The sequence below is a fragment of the Jaminaea rosea genome (genome assembly GCF_003144245.1).
Source record: "Jaminaea rosea strain MCA 5214 unplaced genomic scaffold BDZ90scaffold_11, whole genome shotgun sequence".
Lineage (NCBI taxonomy): Eukaryota > Fungi > Basidiomycota > Exobasidiomycetes > Microstromatales > Jaminaea > Jaminaea rosea.
Window position 1 is genome coordinate 527,316 of NW_020289985.1, and position 14,392 is coordinate 541,707.

Below are 14,392 nucleotides of genomic sequence, written 5' to 3' on the forward strand. Positions count from 1 at the left end.
GAGAAGCCGGGTCAATCGAGTCGAGTCGAGCTCGGGAGGAATGAAAGCTGCGAAGCCGACGAAGCGACGTTGGCTCCACTCCACGCCCATCATCAATGCCGTCAATAGAGGCTCCTCGTAGCGCGAGCTCGTCTTCACGGCGCCAAGGCAAGGCAGTCAGCGTCACTGCATCCCTGATAGACCGCAACGATGCAGCGCTGCCAGCCGATATCGATGGCAGAGGAGGCTTTGCCCTTCTTCCTGCCGCATTGTGGGAGCGACTCTTCCCATCATCCACCTCATCTCAACATCAGGTCGTCGCTGTCACTTTTCCCGCTCAGCAGAGTCCTGAAGCGGCAGGCAAGGCAAGTGTCATCCAATATGCTGCGACGTACCTGCAGGAAGGGCAGGCGCAATCGCACGAACACATCTTCCTCTCGTCGTTCCCCTCTGGCGCATCAGGGCAGCCGATGAGTGCAACGGTCACTTCCTTGCGACCGCTGCCACTCTCCTCACTCATCCTCTCGACTTCGTCCCGCTCCTTGGTCAAACAAGCGAGCTCGTCCGCTTTCCGAGATAGCATTGCGGGAACTCTCGTGCGGCAGGGACATCTACTGCACCTGCGCGGTGGACGATTCAGGGCCGTTCAGGCTGAACCAGTCCTGCAAGGTCAGGTTGAGAGGACCACTCAGGTGCTGGTGGTGTTTGATGCCAACTTCGATGACGAAGAGGGAAAAGCAGGGCGAGAGGAGTCATTGCAGGCAGATGCGGAGGAGGACGTGGGCGAGGCTCGTGCGGGCCTTTCGATCGATGAGCGCTTCTTGGCCAACTCAGTTATCGAGGAGTTTCACGAGCAAGATGAAGACGGATCACATCAGATCGCTTCCGCGGCAGTGAATGGCTACCCCGAAGCTCGAGATCACGACGCTACCCTAGAGGCTTGGCCGATCGCGAATCGCCAAGCCCTTACGGAGCCGATCAGCGAATGGCAAAGTCGTCAGGACGGTCTATGCGAGGTGGACGAGGAGAGCGCAATTCTTCTCTCGGAGGAGAGACTGGCTGCCATTGGAGGTTTCGACGGCGATTGGGTGAGTCGTGGACGAAATTCGCAGCCACCACAATCCTGCTGATCATCCCCTCTCTTGTGTCCCACAGGCCGTCATCGAGATTGCAGGACAAGCAAGACCGCGCCTCGCTCGGATATTCACCACCTCACATTCCTCTTCCCGAGCCTACCTCCCTCCGTCACTCCTGCAAAATCTTCATGACCCTGCGACATACGCCCCAAATCCACGGGCCTCGCCTCGCCTTCTCATGTCCCCAATCTCTCAGGCTCGAGCGTCGGTCGCAGGGCCATCTGCCCCCCTCTCATGCCCTCTCCCAATCCCATTCGCCGACTCACTTACAATCGCACGAGTGCCGTCAGCTCTCTCGGTCAACCGCACCTACCAGCCACTATTCCTCGACGCCCTGAGGCAGTACTTTGAAGGGAGGAAGAGGATCGTGAGAGAAGGTGACATCATTGCGGTGGGGGTGGACAAGGGAAAGGTGCGATGGGTCAAGCAAAAGAGTACAGACGATGAGGGAAAGGAAGGGAAAGATCAGGAGACGCAGCAGGATGAGGAGCCCGTCGACTTCAAGTAAGTCAGGTCAGCCCAGCAATCGAGGAGCTAGTCTAACGCGTTCACTTTCCCCCGCCAGCCTCTCATCAGTATCCTCACGCAACGCCGCCCCAACAGACGTTGTTCACTTCCACGTCTCCTCCCTGACGGCCGAGCTCAACTCTCCGCCATCCGACACTGCCCGCGACCCGGACTTCGAAGTGCGAGAGGCGGCTCGCATCGGCACCCTAGGGGCAGTCGTCGATCCCAGCCTAACGAAGATGGTCCAAACAGGTGTCACCGGTCGTCGAGTAGCGGACAGCTCTGGCTGGCTCGGTCTTGCCTCTTCGACTCCACCGCTCCCCAGTGGCAACACCCCACTCTCCTCACCCGGATCCCCCTTTGCCCGGCTATGCCAGCTCATCTCCGCCACACTCCTCCCGTCCGCAGCAAACTACGGGCTTCACCTCTCCGTACTCCTCAAAGGGGCCCGTGGCTCCGGGAAAAAGACGGTCGTCCAATGGGCAGCCAAGCAGACGGGCGTGCACTTGATTGATGTCAATTGCTTCGACGTGCTGGGAGACAGTGACACGCATACGGAGGGAGTGCTACGCGCACGGTTCGAGGCAGCAGCCTCTTGTGGGCCAGCCATCCTGCTGCTACGGAACATTGATGCATTGGCGAGGAAGAGCCAGCAGATGGAGACTGGCCAGGAGCCAGCAATGAGCAATGTGCTGAGGGATTGTATGCGCAAGCTGCGGGAAGGACGCACTAAAGGTGATGGGGTAGTATCTGTCTTTGGCACGACGAGCGACGCGGATAAGGTGCCGAATGGCATTCTTGCGGCCTTCAAGCACGAGGTGGCCATTGAAGCGCCTAATGAGGCGAAGCGCTTAGAGATGTTGCAATCTGCTGTCGCGGGGTCGACTCTGAGCCCAGACGCAAGCTTGAAGGACATGGCGACGCAAACGGCCGCTCTCGTAGCTGCGGATTTGGTCGACCTGATCTCACGGGCACGCCTGGCATCGACAGAGCGAGTGCGCAAAGCCCTCGCCACCTCTCGAGCAAGCGCGCGCGACATCCAGCTCTCTGGCTCTTCTCTCACCGGCGCAGATTTCTCTCTCGCCCTCTCCTCGGCCCGCTCCAATTACTCCGAGTCAATCGGCGCCCCTAAAATCCCCTCGGTGACGTGGGACGACGTTGGTGGCCTTGCATCCGTCAAGCACGATATCCTCGACACGATCCAGCTGCCACTCGAGCATCCCGAACTCTTCGCCTCTGGTCTCAAGAAGCGAAGTGGTATCCTTCTTTACGGCCCACCTGGAACGGGAAAGACATTGCTGGCCAAGGCTGTTGCAACGAGCTGCTCGCTCAACTTCTTCAGTGTCAAGGGCCCAGAGCTGCTCAACATGTACATCGGAGAGAGCGAGGCCAATGTGCGTCGCGTCTTCCAACGAGCCCGCGACGCCAAGCCATGCGTCATCTTCTTCGACGAGCTCGACAGTGTAGCGCCGAAGCGTGGCAACCAAGGTGACTCTGGAGGCGTCATGGACCGTATCGTCTCTCAGCTCCTCGCAGAGCTGGACGGCATGTCCTCCGGTGGCGGGTCAGGTGGAGGAGACGTATTCGTCATCGGCGCGACGAATAGGCCCGACCTGCTGGACCCGGCACTCTTGCGCCCGGGCAGGTTCGACAAGATGCTCTATCTCAGCGTGAGCGAGACGCATGCTGCGCAGCTCAACATTCTCGAAGCTCTTACGCGCAAGTTCCGCCTCGAGGACGACGTGCGAGATTTGGGGGTTATTGCAGAGCAGTGCCCCTTTAACCTCACTGGTGCAGACTTTTATGCTCTGTGCTCAGACGCGATGCTCAAGGCCATGACGCGCAAAGCGGGAGAAGTCGATGAGCGCATCAGAGCGATCAATGCTGGAGATGTGCAGGTGGATGAAAAGCATCCCAAGCCCATGACTGCGCCTTACTATCTTTCAGAGCTTGCTAGTCCGGAGGAGATCAACGTTCGCGTCAATAGGCGCGATTTCGAGGAGGCGTTGAGGGAGTTGGTTCCCAGCGTTAGTGAGGCGGAGATGGAGCATTATAGACGGGTGCAGGGGCAATTCTCTGGACCGCCGAAGGACGAGGCAAAGGTAGAAGAAGACGAGCAGAAGGGGAGGCAGCAGGAGGAGGAGAGGAATGGCATGCTTGCAGGGCTGCTTGAGGCGGCGAGGAGCGGTGCAGGTGCTGATGGGAGCGGGTCGAGATCTGCTGAAGCTGCTGGACATAGCGGACCGACTAGAGCACCTCTTGAGCCGTACATGGTACCCCAAGAGCCTGCCGGTGAAGGCCAGGGGGTGGAAGCCGTCGTCTCACCGCCTCACCCGCCAGCGATGATGAATGGGCAGGCGGAGAACGGGAAGGGAAAGGGTAAGGGCAAGGGCAAGGGCAAAGCAAAGGCGCAGGATTGAGACCGCAGGCTACTGTATCATCACTACCCTTGCTCCTCAATGCTAGCATCCTGCGATCGCTGCTATGACCATCGTTCTGTCGCCAAGCATAACCGTGACGAAGCCTGTAAACGCCGTTCGGACCGGAAGCTCGGCCTAAAGAGCGATGCGGACTGCCGGAACAAGCGGCAAATGCGCGGAGCGGCGGCAGTCGATCGAATCTCGATTGCGTGAGAGAGCCAAAATCTGGATGCCGAGCCCCACTTCCCTGTTCTCCCCCTCGTTCTCAGCGCTCATCATCTCTCGACATGCTCAACCGCTCATAGCACATACGTTTTCATCCGCACTTCTCATCTTTTATCTCGTCTAACTCTCGTGCCGCCAACATGGAGACGACGCGCCCTTCGTCCTCATCGGCGTCGAGGATCGAGGAAGAGGCAAGTGGCTCCACTTCACCTCGCGCTCCTGTCGACCATGAGGAGAAAGGCCATGCCTCCCCACCCGCTCTTGAGCCTTATGGTCCTCCAGGCTCAGCCCGCACCCTCATCCGCGAGACGGTCGCCATCATCACCCTCATCTGCGCCATGCTGACAACGCAAGCGGCCCTGGGCATAGTTGTTGTTCCTCTCGAGATCATCGGTCGAACATTCGACGTGGAGAATAAGCCCGGTCAACTCTCCTGGTTCGCTGCCGCCTACAGCTTGACGACGGGAACCTTCATTCTGCCCAGTGGCCGGCTCGGTGACGTGCTTGGCCACAAGAAGCTCGTCGTTGCCGGATATGCCTGGACAGCTCTGTGGGCAATGGCGGCCGGCCTGGCCTCTTATGCTAGCACGCCGGTGGTATTCGACATCTGTCGCGGCTTCCAAGGGGTTGGGTACTCTCTCCTGCTCCCTAACGCGGTAGCCTTGTTGGCAAGGACGACGCACGATGGGCATTGGAAGCGGGCCCTTTACTTCACCTGCTTTGCGGCTACAGCCCCCAATGGGTTCATCTTGGGGGCGTGTTTCAGCTCATTGATCGCGCAATTTCACCCGGATAGGTGGGAGTTTGCATTCTACCTCGCAGCGATCTGCTTGGCCGGGTTGGCCGTGATTGCTGCGGGTGTGCTGCCTAGTGATGCCTATCTGAGGAGAGTGCACGGCCATGATGAGGACGATCACGACGAGGGGGAGCGCGACTGGAAGTCAGGCCTTGTCAAATGGTCCCGCCTTCTCGATGTGCCCGGAACAGTACTAGCCGTCAGTGGTCTCATCCTCTTCAACTTTGCCTGGAATCAGGCAGCCGTAGTAGGCTGGCAAGTGGCATACAACCCGGTCCTCCTCGTCGTCGGTCTCCTCCTCATCGGCACCTTCCTCTACTGGGAGTCGCGCCACGCCACGCACCCCTTGATTCCAAAGACGATCTGGACTACGCGAAACAGCATCGTGCTCCTCTGCGTTGCACTCGGATGGTCAAGCTTCGGGATCTGGAACTTCTACTCCGTGCGATGGTGGATCCAACTCAGAGGCGTGACCCTCTTGACGGCAGTCGCTTTCACGACTCCCGCTGGAGTGGCCGGAATCATAGCTGCTTCCCTGTCGGTCTTTCTCCTGTCCCGCGTCGGTCCAGGTCCCGTAATGCTCGCAGCCCTCTGCGCTTTTTGCGCCGCGAACGCCTTGCTGGCCACTATGCCCATTCAGCAGACGTACTGGGCACAATCTTTCCCGTCGTACGCGGTCGCGCCACTGGGGATGGACATGAGCTTCCCCTCGGCCTGCCTGCTGCTGGCCTCAGCGCTGCCGCAGCGACATCAAGGTGTTGCAGCCAGTGTCGTCAATACGGTGGTGAACTATTCCGTGGCGCTAGGACTGGGAATAGCGGGAACGGTCGAGTCGCATACGAGTGGGGAGGGGTTGGTGGGTAAGTGGGAAGGGTACAGAGCTGCCCTGTTCTTGGGTACGGGCCTGGCGGGGCTGGGCGTCGTGTTGGCGCTGGCGAATGTGGTTGTGACGGGGGTGGTGGGACAAAGGCGGCGGAGAGCAGGCGTGAACGGGAAGTCTTAGAGTCTCGATAATGGATAAGCAAGTTTGTGCATTCCCCCCGACAAGAGCAAGCATGAGATACAAGAGCCCACCAAGTGGCGCTCGGTCCGGTCTGGTAATCCGCAGCAAATACGTTCGTGTGTGCCCCACGTCATCTCCTGGGGCCCTCACCCATCCCACCTCCGACGGCAGGCACGGCACTCCTTGCCAGGTCAGCGAAAGCAGCCTCGAGGGCGTTGCGTACTTCGGCGTAGCTAACGACGAGACAGCTTTGCTCGTCCCGACTGGCGAGTACGAGACGCTCTCGGCTCGCAGCGTCGAGGCGGTTGAGGTTGCTCAGCACGTGCGACAAGTCCAATACGGGACGTGGTGGTGAAGGTCCTGGCCCGCCCGCCAGCGAGCTTGAAGACGATGCGGTTGGCAAGCTAGAGCTGGATGAGGACGTGGTGGCGAAGCCATTCGCCCCGCTTGACCCGCTGCCCGACACGCCGCCGCCATTGCTACCGTTCGAGCTCTCCTCGACAGAGTGGAAGAGATAGTCGCGGAAGAGAGAGACAACGTAGCGTTCACCTGTATTGCTCCAGGCCGGGTCGCGGTCGTGCTCGGGGCGTTCGTTGACGAAGCCTGCCCGGTGCGGGCGGTGTCAAGTGCGTCAGCTGTCGTGCTCCCGCAGCTTTGCTGTATATCGCTTGTCGCACACTCACCCATCTTGCAAAGCAGTCTCACCAACCTCCCATTCTCCAGCTCCTTGCTCAGCGATTCCTCAAGCAGATCCGAGTGGCTCTGAGCGGAAGAGAGCTCCTCTGCCATGCGTGGTGCCAGCAGCGTGACGAGCGCATCGGCCGTTCGCGGGCCGCGAGGAAGGGACGTCTCTTCGCCGCCCTCGAGCTGCTCGTCGTCAAACATCAACCACTTGACCACCTCCACGAGCTCCCGCGAATACTTCTGCTGCCCACCCAAGAAGGCCAGCGACCCTTCCACCTCGCGCGGCGCAGAAGCGTTTACGCAGCCCAGGCTGAGAATGAGCGCTCCCAATTGGACGAGGTCCTCTCTCTGCTCCCCTCTAAGATCCTCAGCCGTGGGTGGGTGGGCAGGATCGAAGCCCAGTACGTCTCGGACAGCACAGCAATTGATGCGTACTCTGTTGCGGCCAGTCTTGATGACTTTGCTTGGTACCAGGCAACCCCTCGCGGCCAAGCCTTGTGTGTGGATGGAGCGGAGCGCTGCGCCCAGCTGAACCAAATAGCTCCATAATGTCCTCTCCGGGACGCGATCGTCGACCCTTTCCAGCCGGCCGGTACGAGCGTCGACGCGTGGCGGCTTTGGGAGGAGATGCTCCGCAAAGAGGGTTGCGGCGTGTGGGTGATAGTCGTACACGAAGACGATGCTAGGCTCGGATGCCCATCGCCAGGACGTGAAGGCCTCTCTCACGTTGACGACTCCCGGACATCTCAACCTCCTCCACCTCTCGACCGTCTCGAGTGCCCTCTCCTTGTCGCGTGACAAGTTGAATCCGACAATCCTGCGCAGCACGTAGGCTTTGCCATCCAGCGTACAAGTAGCGCGATGCACTTCCGTCGGGTAACCACCGAGAGCAGCAGAGGGAGCGAGGGGTCCGCCAGACGAAGAGATGGGCAGCGAGGAGAGGGATCCCATTCCCAGCCCACCAATGATGCCATTCGACCCTGTCGGGAGCAAGTGTCGAGGAAGCAGCTGCGTAGCCACCCCGCCGATGGTGATTGGATTGCCCCTCGCGCCATATGGTAAAGGGCCACTCGAATCAGGCTCGAGCGGCGTGAGGTCCTTGTAGACGTGCACCTCCTCTGGCTGCGGTGGCCTCGTAGTCTGACCACCCAGTTCGTGTGGCGGCGGAGCAGAAGCATGGATAGCTTCGTTCCGTCTGAAAAGGTCTTCGCGCAGCGTCGGGCTCATGAAGTAGGCGGATTGGGCGAGATGGTGAGGGTGGAGATTGGACGTGTGCGGGAGTGGAGGCGCGGAGAGGTGGTATTGGAGGGGCTGCCGTTGGCGGACCGACGAGGAAGAGGAGGTTGAGGGGGCAGAAGGATCGTCGTAGCCTCCCTGTTGTTCCATGTGGGAGTAGGGATTGTATGCTGCGTACGGTTGGGCTCCGGCAGCGGAGGCTGCGTCATACTGCCAGCGGATCATGCATACAGTCAGCGAGGCTGTTCTCCCGCGGCTGCCACTTGGACTCACCATCTCGTGAACATCGAAGCTTTGCGTCTGCTGCGTGGGTGTCTGTGCAGCAGGTGTAAAGACGGGCGGAGGTCTCAATTCCTTGGGCGCAGGCGTAGGCGTCCCTCCTCTACTCGATGACTTGGGTACAAAGACTGCGGCGCCCGCTGCTGCTCTCGACAGGCCATTGTTGGCTGCGCCCGAGAGTTGAGGTGTTGACGACTTGGGCGAGGCTGCCTGCTGCGAGTCTGGGCGGACGATGGCGATGGCTGCTGATGAGGGTCGAGGCGGGGGACGCGCGCCGGCTATTCGGCCGCTGAGACCAGGCGGCGCTGAAGGAGGCGGTGGCTGCTGCTGCTGTTGCTGCTGGTAGTTGTTGTACATTGTCGATGATGATACACGATGCGAGCGACGAGGCAGGCGCGAAAGGGCGCACTCAAGTGAGGAAAGAGGCGCGAAGGCGAGGTGACGATGCGCGAAGACGAGGTGACGATGCACTCGACTCGACTCCCACGGTCCAACGACGGCAGCGGCGCGACTCGACTCGACGCCTCATGGCCCAGAGGCCGCCGCTGCTTCCGCTCCCGCTCGACGCACGGCGTAGACGCACGGCGACGACGACGACGACGACGGCGCACGACTTTGACTACCTCGCCATCACTTCACTTCCATCATCGTCGACATGGCAGACCACGACGATCTCTACGATGACATTTACGGAGATACGGGGGCAGATGGAGAGCACAAGGATGCGGGAGATGCTCAAGAGGGAGACGACTTTGGGCTCAACGACACGCCCGCCACTCCCCAAACCAAGTCCCAGCCTGCTCCCACTGCTCCCGCCCCCGCCGCCGCTGGAGGCAGCTTCATTCCACCTGCCAAGTCCTCCTTCATCCCTGCGGCCTCTTCGAGCTCGGCGTCGCAGCAGCAGCCCGTAGCGCAGCCCATTCAACAGGCCCAGCCGCCTCAGCAGCAGCAGCAGCAGCAGCAGCAGCAGCATGCACTCCCCCCTCCCCTTGGCCTGCAGGCGCAGAGGGCATCCAACCCTGTCCCATCCGCCAGCACTCTGCCTCCTGGATCACTCACGGGTCCCAACACCTCAGAGGATGGGTAAGTGCCAGACGACGAGTGGAGATCGGTAGATAGCATCGTCTCTGTCTTCTCTTTCACTCTTCATCGTCTCGTAGCGTAGCTGCCGCCTTAGCTTGCTTACATCTTGCACCCTGTCGCTCTTCTCTCTCGCTCTATCTCCCTCGCTATACGGGTCGGTCTCCACGTCTACGTCTACGTCTGCGTCTACGTCTTTCGCCTCTCTGCTGTCTCGGCCCGCAGCAAGATGTTCGTCGGAGGCCTCAGCTGGGATACAAATGATGGTTCGCACCGCAGCTCCTTAGGTGCCTCGACGGGCTTGCTGACCCTCGCCACCCTTTCGCCTCTGCTCGCGCTCGCAGATGGTCTCAAACAATACTTCTCTCAGTTCGGTAAAGTCATCGACTGCAACATCATGCGCGACCCCAACACGGGTCAGTCCCGCGGCTTTGGCTTCCTGCGTTTCGAAGACTCTAAGGCAGTCAACATGGTAATGGTCAGGGAGCACTTCTTGGACGGGAAGATGGTACGCAGTCGTGGCCGGTAGATGTCCAGCCGTATCTCTCAGCTGACGCCCTCTCGCTCCGCTGACTCGCGCAGATCGACCCTAAGCGTGCCATCCCGCGTGACACCTCGTCCAAGTCCTCGAAGATCTTCGTAGGCGGCATCCCCCAGCACACGACCAACGAGTCCTTTCGCAGCACCTTTGCGCAATTTGGTCGGATTCTTGACCATAATCTCATGATCGACAAGGAGACGGGCCGACCGCGTGGTTTCGGCTTCGTGACGTTCGAGAGCGAGGAGGCGGGACGCAGCGCGCTCGAGGGGAATGGAGGTCAGGTCATGCTCGATGGGAAAATGGTCGATGTCAAGAGGGCGACAAGTAAGGGTGGAGCTGCGGCTGGCGACGGGGCAGGCGGGCAGCAGCAGCAGCGCAGCAACAACAACAACAACAACTACAATAGCAACGCCGGTAGCGCGGACAACGCGAACAACGCCATGTTCAACCCGATGATGGGCATGCAGCAAGGTAGCAACAACGGCTTCGATGTCAATGCGATGGCGAACATGTTCTCGCAAGGCGGTTGGGGCACAGGCTCGTGGAATCCGGCTCTCATCCAGCAGATGCTCATGGCTCAGGCGACTGGCAACAGCGGAGGGCAATGGAACCCGATGATGATGAATCCCATGATGATGGGTGGGATGGGAATGGGAAACGGTATGGGTGGGATGCAAGGGATGGGCAACTTTGGCATGGGCGGAGGCGGCAACATGATGGGGCAGGGGAACGATGCGCAGGGGCAAGGTCAATGGGGCGGTATGCAGCAGCAGCAGCAGCAAGGAGGCTACGGTCAACAGCGCGGCTTCAATGCCAATCAGCGTGGTGGCTACGGTGGGGGCAACGCCGGACAGCAAGGCGGTTATAACGGCGGAGCTAATCGCTACGGCGGCCAGGGACAAGGCGGCGGTGGCGGCGGTGGCGGCGGTGGCGGTCGTATGGGTGGACCGACCGGCATGGGCGGTCGCTCTCCCCTGCCTGGCCAGCAGATGAGTGGAGCCGGAGGTCGATCACCGCCTTCCGGTCCTGGAGCGGGCAGGTCGCCGCAGGGACATCGTGGCGGCAGCGAGGCTGCGGATGGGTATCGCAGAGAGAAGAGTCCCGAGAGGAGAGGCGGCGGTGCAGGGGCAAAGTATGGGGAAGAGCGACCCCTCAGATAGCGGAGCGATTTTTGCGGCTATGATTCACGATTCATGCTCAATGCGCATGTGCTCGCATGACGATTCCGATTTTGATTGCTACTCGACGCCCGTACGGTGACATTCTTGCCGCAAAGCCCCGATAACTCGGCCCGTGCGCTCGCCCACTTGCGCTCACTCCCTCAAACTCTTCCCATCCCTGTCCTCCTGCTCCTCGCTCTCCTCGCGCTGCCTGACCTCAGCAGCAGCGACCCGACCCGCCGTCCCCGGGCCAGCAGTAGCGAGTACCCTCGTCTCCTCAATGGCATTGTGTTTCTCGTCCAACTTGTAGTCGCGCGCAAAGAAGGACACGGCGAGGGGAACGAACATGCACACCAGAGCGGGGATAGCCAGGAGGCGGTACGTCTCATTGTAAGCCTTGATGATCTGGTCCCTCGGCTCGGATGTGCGTGCGACGTCGATTGAGCCGAAGATGTTGGTGATTTCGTCTGCGGATAGGGAGGGGACGTGCTTTGCGAGTTGGGCGGGGAGTTGCGCGTTCCATACTGCGTGTGCGTGCGAGTTGATGGTTAGAGTCAGTCAAGGATTGAAAGGTAGGGAATCAGGGGAGATTGGCCTCGGCACTCACCACTGGCAGAGATCGCGCTTCCGATGCCACCGCCGACACGCGTCCAGAGAGAGAGGAGGGCTACGGCAAGGGCTAAGTCGCTGTGCTTGACCGAGGACTGAGCGGCTACTTGCGAAGCGACGACGGCGAATCCTCCTCCAAGACTCGTGATCATCTTGCCAAAGAAGATGGCCGCCGTTCCGTTATTGTAGCAAGCGTAGTATGTGAGACCCAGTCCGAGGACGCGCAGAGCTTGAGAGATGATCTGGAGCACCTTGTAACGATGAGTATACCTCATGATGAGACCTGCGATGAAGCCAAAGAGACACAATGAAATGGTCTCAATTTGCTGCATGTAAGCTTTAAGAGTAATTGCGGTGTCAGTACGTACTTGAACCTTGAACTTTTGCTATAGATCCACTCACTGTAATCTCTGGTGGAGTAATCCTTGATGACGTAGAGCCATGACGACCAGTAGATGTCGGTGAGGTAGGCGCAGACGTAGCCGAAGAAGTCAATGACGAGACAAACTAGGAAGGTGCGGTTCATGATGCGCTGCAGAGGATAGGGAAGGACAGACGCGTCAGTCGTCTACGGTCGTCTGCTGCCGCATCCGTGACGTGTCGCGTGACGGACTCACCTTGGGCATGATGGGGTACTGTGCAAATCGCCATTCCCAGACGCACCACACGATGAAGAGGATTCCGCCCACGGTCTGCATAGCAATGAGGGAGGGGTTCTTCCAGCCGTTGGAGGCCGTAGTGGAGAGGGTGGTCGGGGCGAGAAGCATGGCGAAGGTGAAGCCCATGAGGAGCAGACCAAGCGCATCAATGACGTTGAGAGCGTGGAGGATCTGCTGGAAGAGACTCTTCTGCTCCCCTTGCTCGCCAGAGATGCCGAGCTGGTACTTGAGGGACGACGCGGCGACGGATACGGCTGTGCAAGGAGCGGCGCAACGAAGGCGGCGAGAGCGAGGGGGAGGGGACAAGGACGTAGATACGAGCGCGAGAGAGGAAGGGGACAAGGATGTGAACACGAGCGATGGACAGAGGTCAATTTCAGGGGATTTTCTGCGCAAGACGGCTACTTCTCCTGACTCACTGCCGTTCTTCCTAGCCTTCCTATCGGCCCAGATGAGCGTCAAGGCGATGGGTGCGACGCAAATGGGCATGAGGATGCAGAACATACCATAGCCCCAGGGCCAATTTTCGAGTCCTATCCCATCAGAGATGCTGGGGGCTACGAAGGCGAAGACGATATAGGGCAGCGAAACCGCACCGAGTGTCAAGCCTCTGTTCTGCAAGCTGGTGATGTCGGCGATGATGAGAGTCTGAATGAAGTCCATGCCAGAATTGCCGAGCTGGTAGAGCACTTGTCCAGCGGCCACCGTCTGCACATTCTTCGATGCTGCGACTGCGGCATACCCTACTGTGTAGAAGGTGAGGGCGAGGATGAGGGCCGAAGGACGCGAGACGAAGTCGGCGAGCTTGCCATAAAAGGGAGGGACAATGGCTCCCACGAGCCCAACCACGACGGCGATGGTGCCCACGAGCTGCGAGAGGGGTGTGAAGGCGTCAGCTTTGCTGAGACGGTACGCTTGGGTCACAACTCACCGTGTGCTCCGAGAAGGACGAGGTGGCGAATTGGAGGTCTGCGAGTGAGGAGCGGAACAGAGGTTAACGCGTCGCGCACGGGCCGGCTGATTTTCTCATCCTTCCGTTCCGCCCTCCGTTCCTTTCAGCGGCACTCACAGATGTAAGTCGTATCGGCGCTGAGCGAGTAAGCGCAAAGCCAGACCATGAAGGCGATCCAGAATGCCCACACCTTCCAAGGACGAGAAAAGACCGAGTAGAATGCAGCGATACGATTTACGCCAGCGGGTGCTGCGACAGCATCTTCGCCGCCGTGATCCGAGTGGATGGAAGTGGGGGCACTCGCCTCTATGTCCTTGTGAGAGGAGGGGTCGTGATGAGTGGTGGCCATGATGGCGGGAGATGAGGTGGAAGGAATGCAGCTGAGGAGGGATGGCTGACCACAACAAGGGAGAATAAGTAGGCTGCCTCGCCTGATCTGATTAGCGACCAAGGCGATCGAGGGAAAAAATTTGCTCTTCCTTCATCGTCTGATCACCTGAGCCTGATCTAGCCGATCGGCCACTCCTCTGCCGTGCATCGTCCTGCGCTGGTCTGTTACCGGTGCAGGGCTGGCCAGGACAGGCCCACACTCCCTGTTCTCTCATCTCTCCTCCCATGATGCTCTGCGTCTCATCGGCGCCCGATAGTCTCTCGATTGAACTGTGCAGGTCGCTGCGCTGCAAGCGCGGGGCGATAGTGAGCATGAGCAGGCAGCACAAAGTCTCGAGCGTCGGCATCGTCGGCGTAATGTGGCGTTGACCTTAGCGTCTTCACCCTCGGTGATCGTCCATCGGCGAAGAGAGCGAGCCAGCGAAGAGCGAGAAGCGCGCAAAAACCTCGGATCTGATTAGTCGCGCGTTTATCGTATCTAGACGAGGCGAGGGGGGCCTGCAGAGGAGTGGCGCTGCTCTCTCGCATTCTGCAGCTAGGCTGGACCAGACCTAGCGACGTTGAGCCTGATCTTCTTGCAGGAAAAGAGCGCGGCACGGCGCCTTGCGGTTGCGCTGCTTTGCCCTGCTTCGCGGAGTGGGAAAAAAAGGAAGCTGTGATCGACGACGTCCCACTCTACGAAGGGGCGAGGAAGGCAGCAGCCCGATATCACCCGGCAAGACATTGACTACATTGA

General features: G+C 59.8%; 6 protein-coding genes across 6 annotated transcripts; 4 read left to right on the forward strand and 2 right to left on the reverse strand.

Moving 5' to 3' along the window:
• Positions 1 to 449: 449 nt before the first annotated feature.
• Positions 450 to 4,042, forward strand: BDZ90DRAFT_222120 (AAA-domain-containing protein; the record flags this gene model as incomplete). Its single annotated transcript, XM_025504515.1, has 3 exons — positions 450 to 1,067; positions 1,135 to 1,619; positions 1,681 to 4,042. 3 exons carry the CDS (start codon positions 450 to 452, stop codon positions 4,040 to 4,042), a joined length of 3,465 nt encoding a protein of 1,154 aa, XP_025360963.1.
• Positions 4,043 to 4,566: 524 nt separating this feature from the next.
• Positions 4,567 to 6,003, forward strand: BDZ90DRAFT_208315 (putative major facilitator superfamily transporter; the record flags this gene model as incomplete). The annotated part of the gene is made up of 1 exon (XM_025504003.1): positions 4,567 to 6,003. A coding segment is annotated over one exon (1,437 nt), but the record flags the coding sequence as incomplete, so codon positions are not given.
• Positions 6,004 to 6,071: 68 nt separating this feature from the next.
• BDZ90DRAFT_233480 (hypothetical protein) lies at positions 6,072 to 8,714 on the reverse strand. The gene is made up of 3 exons (XM_025506647.1): positions 8,260 to 8,714; positions 6,750 to 8,196; positions 6,072 to 6,669 (listed from the first exon to the last, which is right to left on the reverse strand). Exons 1-3 carry the CDS (start codon positions 8,620 to 8,622, stop codon positions 6,197 to 6,199), a joined length of 2,283 nt encoding a protein of 760 aa, XP_025360965.1. The 5' UTR covers positions 8,623 to 8,714; the 3' UTR covers positions 6,072 to 6,196.
• A 179-nt stretch (positions 8,715 to 8,893) lies between these two features.
• BDZ90DRAFT_233482 (hypothetical protein) lies at positions 8,894 to 9,825 on the forward strand. Its single transcript, XM_025506648.1, has 2 exons — positions 8,894 to 9,348; positions 9,690 to 9,825. Exons 1-2 carry the CDS (start codon positions 8,921 to 8,923, stop codon positions 9,721 to 9,723), a joined length of 462 nt encoding a protein of 153 aa, XP_025360966.1. The 5' UTR covers positions 8,894 to 8,920; the 3' UTR covers positions 9,724 to 9,825.
• Positions 9,689 to 11,108, forward strand: BDZ90DRAFT_233483 (RNA-binding domain-containing protein). Its single transcript, XM_025506649.1, has 2 exons — positions 9,689 to 9,853; positions 9,928 to 11,108. Exons 1-2 carry the CDS (start codon positions 9,743 to 9,745, stop codon positions 11,044 to 11,046), a joined length of 1,230 nt encoding a protein of 409 aa, XP_025360967.1. The 5' UTR covers positions 9,689 to 9,742; the 3' UTR covers positions 11,047 to 11,108.
• BDZ90DRAFT_254453 (MFS general substrate transporter) lies at positions 11,097 to 13,715 on the reverse strand. The gene is made up of 7 exons (XM_025507821.1): positions 13,384 to 13,715; positions 13,246 to 13,283; positions 12,734 to 13,184; positions 12,273 to 12,568; positions 12,058 to 12,187; positions 11,654 to 11,992; positions 11,097 to 11,570 (listed from the first exon to the last, which is right to left on the reverse strand). The coding sequence occupies exons 1-7, from the start codon at positions 13,613 to 13,615 to the stop codon at positions 11,200 to 11,202; spliced, it is 1,857 nt and encodes a 618-aa protein (XP_025360968.1). The 5' UTR covers positions 13,616 to 13,715; the 3' UTR covers positions 11,097 to 11,199.
• Between the last annotated feature and the right edge of the window lie 677 nt (positions 13,716 to 14,392).

Bases quoted from the DNA above. Each gene is read 5' to 3' on its own strand.
- BDZ90DRAFT_233480 (XM_025506647.1), bottom strand. From the start codon at position 8,622: ATGTACAACAACTACCAGCAGCAACAGCAGCAGCAGCCACCGCCTCCT. The intron at 8,197-8,259 runs GTGAGTCCAAGT...ATCCGCTGGCAG, and splicing joins GCTTCGATGTTCACGAGATG to TATGACGCAGCCTCCGCTGC. The intron at 6,670-6,749 runs GTGAGTGTGCGA...CGCACCGGGCAG, and splicing joins GAGACTGCTTTGCAAGATGG to GCTTCGTCAACGAACGCCCC.
- BDZ90DRAFT_233482 (XM_025506648.1), top strand. From the start codon at position 8,921: ATGGCAGACCACGACGATCTCTACGATGACATTTACGGAGATACGGGG. The intron at 9,349-9,689 runs GTAAGTGCCAGA...TCGCGCTCGCAG, and splicing joins CCCAACACCTCAGAGGATGG to ATGGTCTCAAACAATACTTC.
- BDZ90DRAFT_233483 (XM_025506649.1), top strand. From the start codon at position 9,743: ATGCGCGACCCCAACACGGGTCAGTCCCGCGGCTTTGGCTTCCTGCGT. The intron at 9,854-9,927 runs GTACGCAGTCGT...TGACTCGCGCAG, and splicing joins ACTTCTTGGACGGGAAGATG to ATCGACCCTAAGCGTGCCAT.
- BDZ90DRAFT_254453 (XM_025507821.1), bottom strand. From the start codon at position 13,615: ATGGCCACCACTCATCACGACCCCTCCTCTCACAAGGACATAGAGGCG. The intron at 13,185-13,245 runs GTGAGTTGTGAC...CCCCTCTCGCAG, and splicing joins CGTCCTTCTCGGAGCACACG to CTCGTGGGCACCATCGCCGT. The intron at 12,569-12,733 runs GTGAGTCAGGAG...CTCCTTGCACAG, and splicing joins GAAGGCTAGGAAGAACGGCA to CCGTATCCGTCGCCGCGTCG.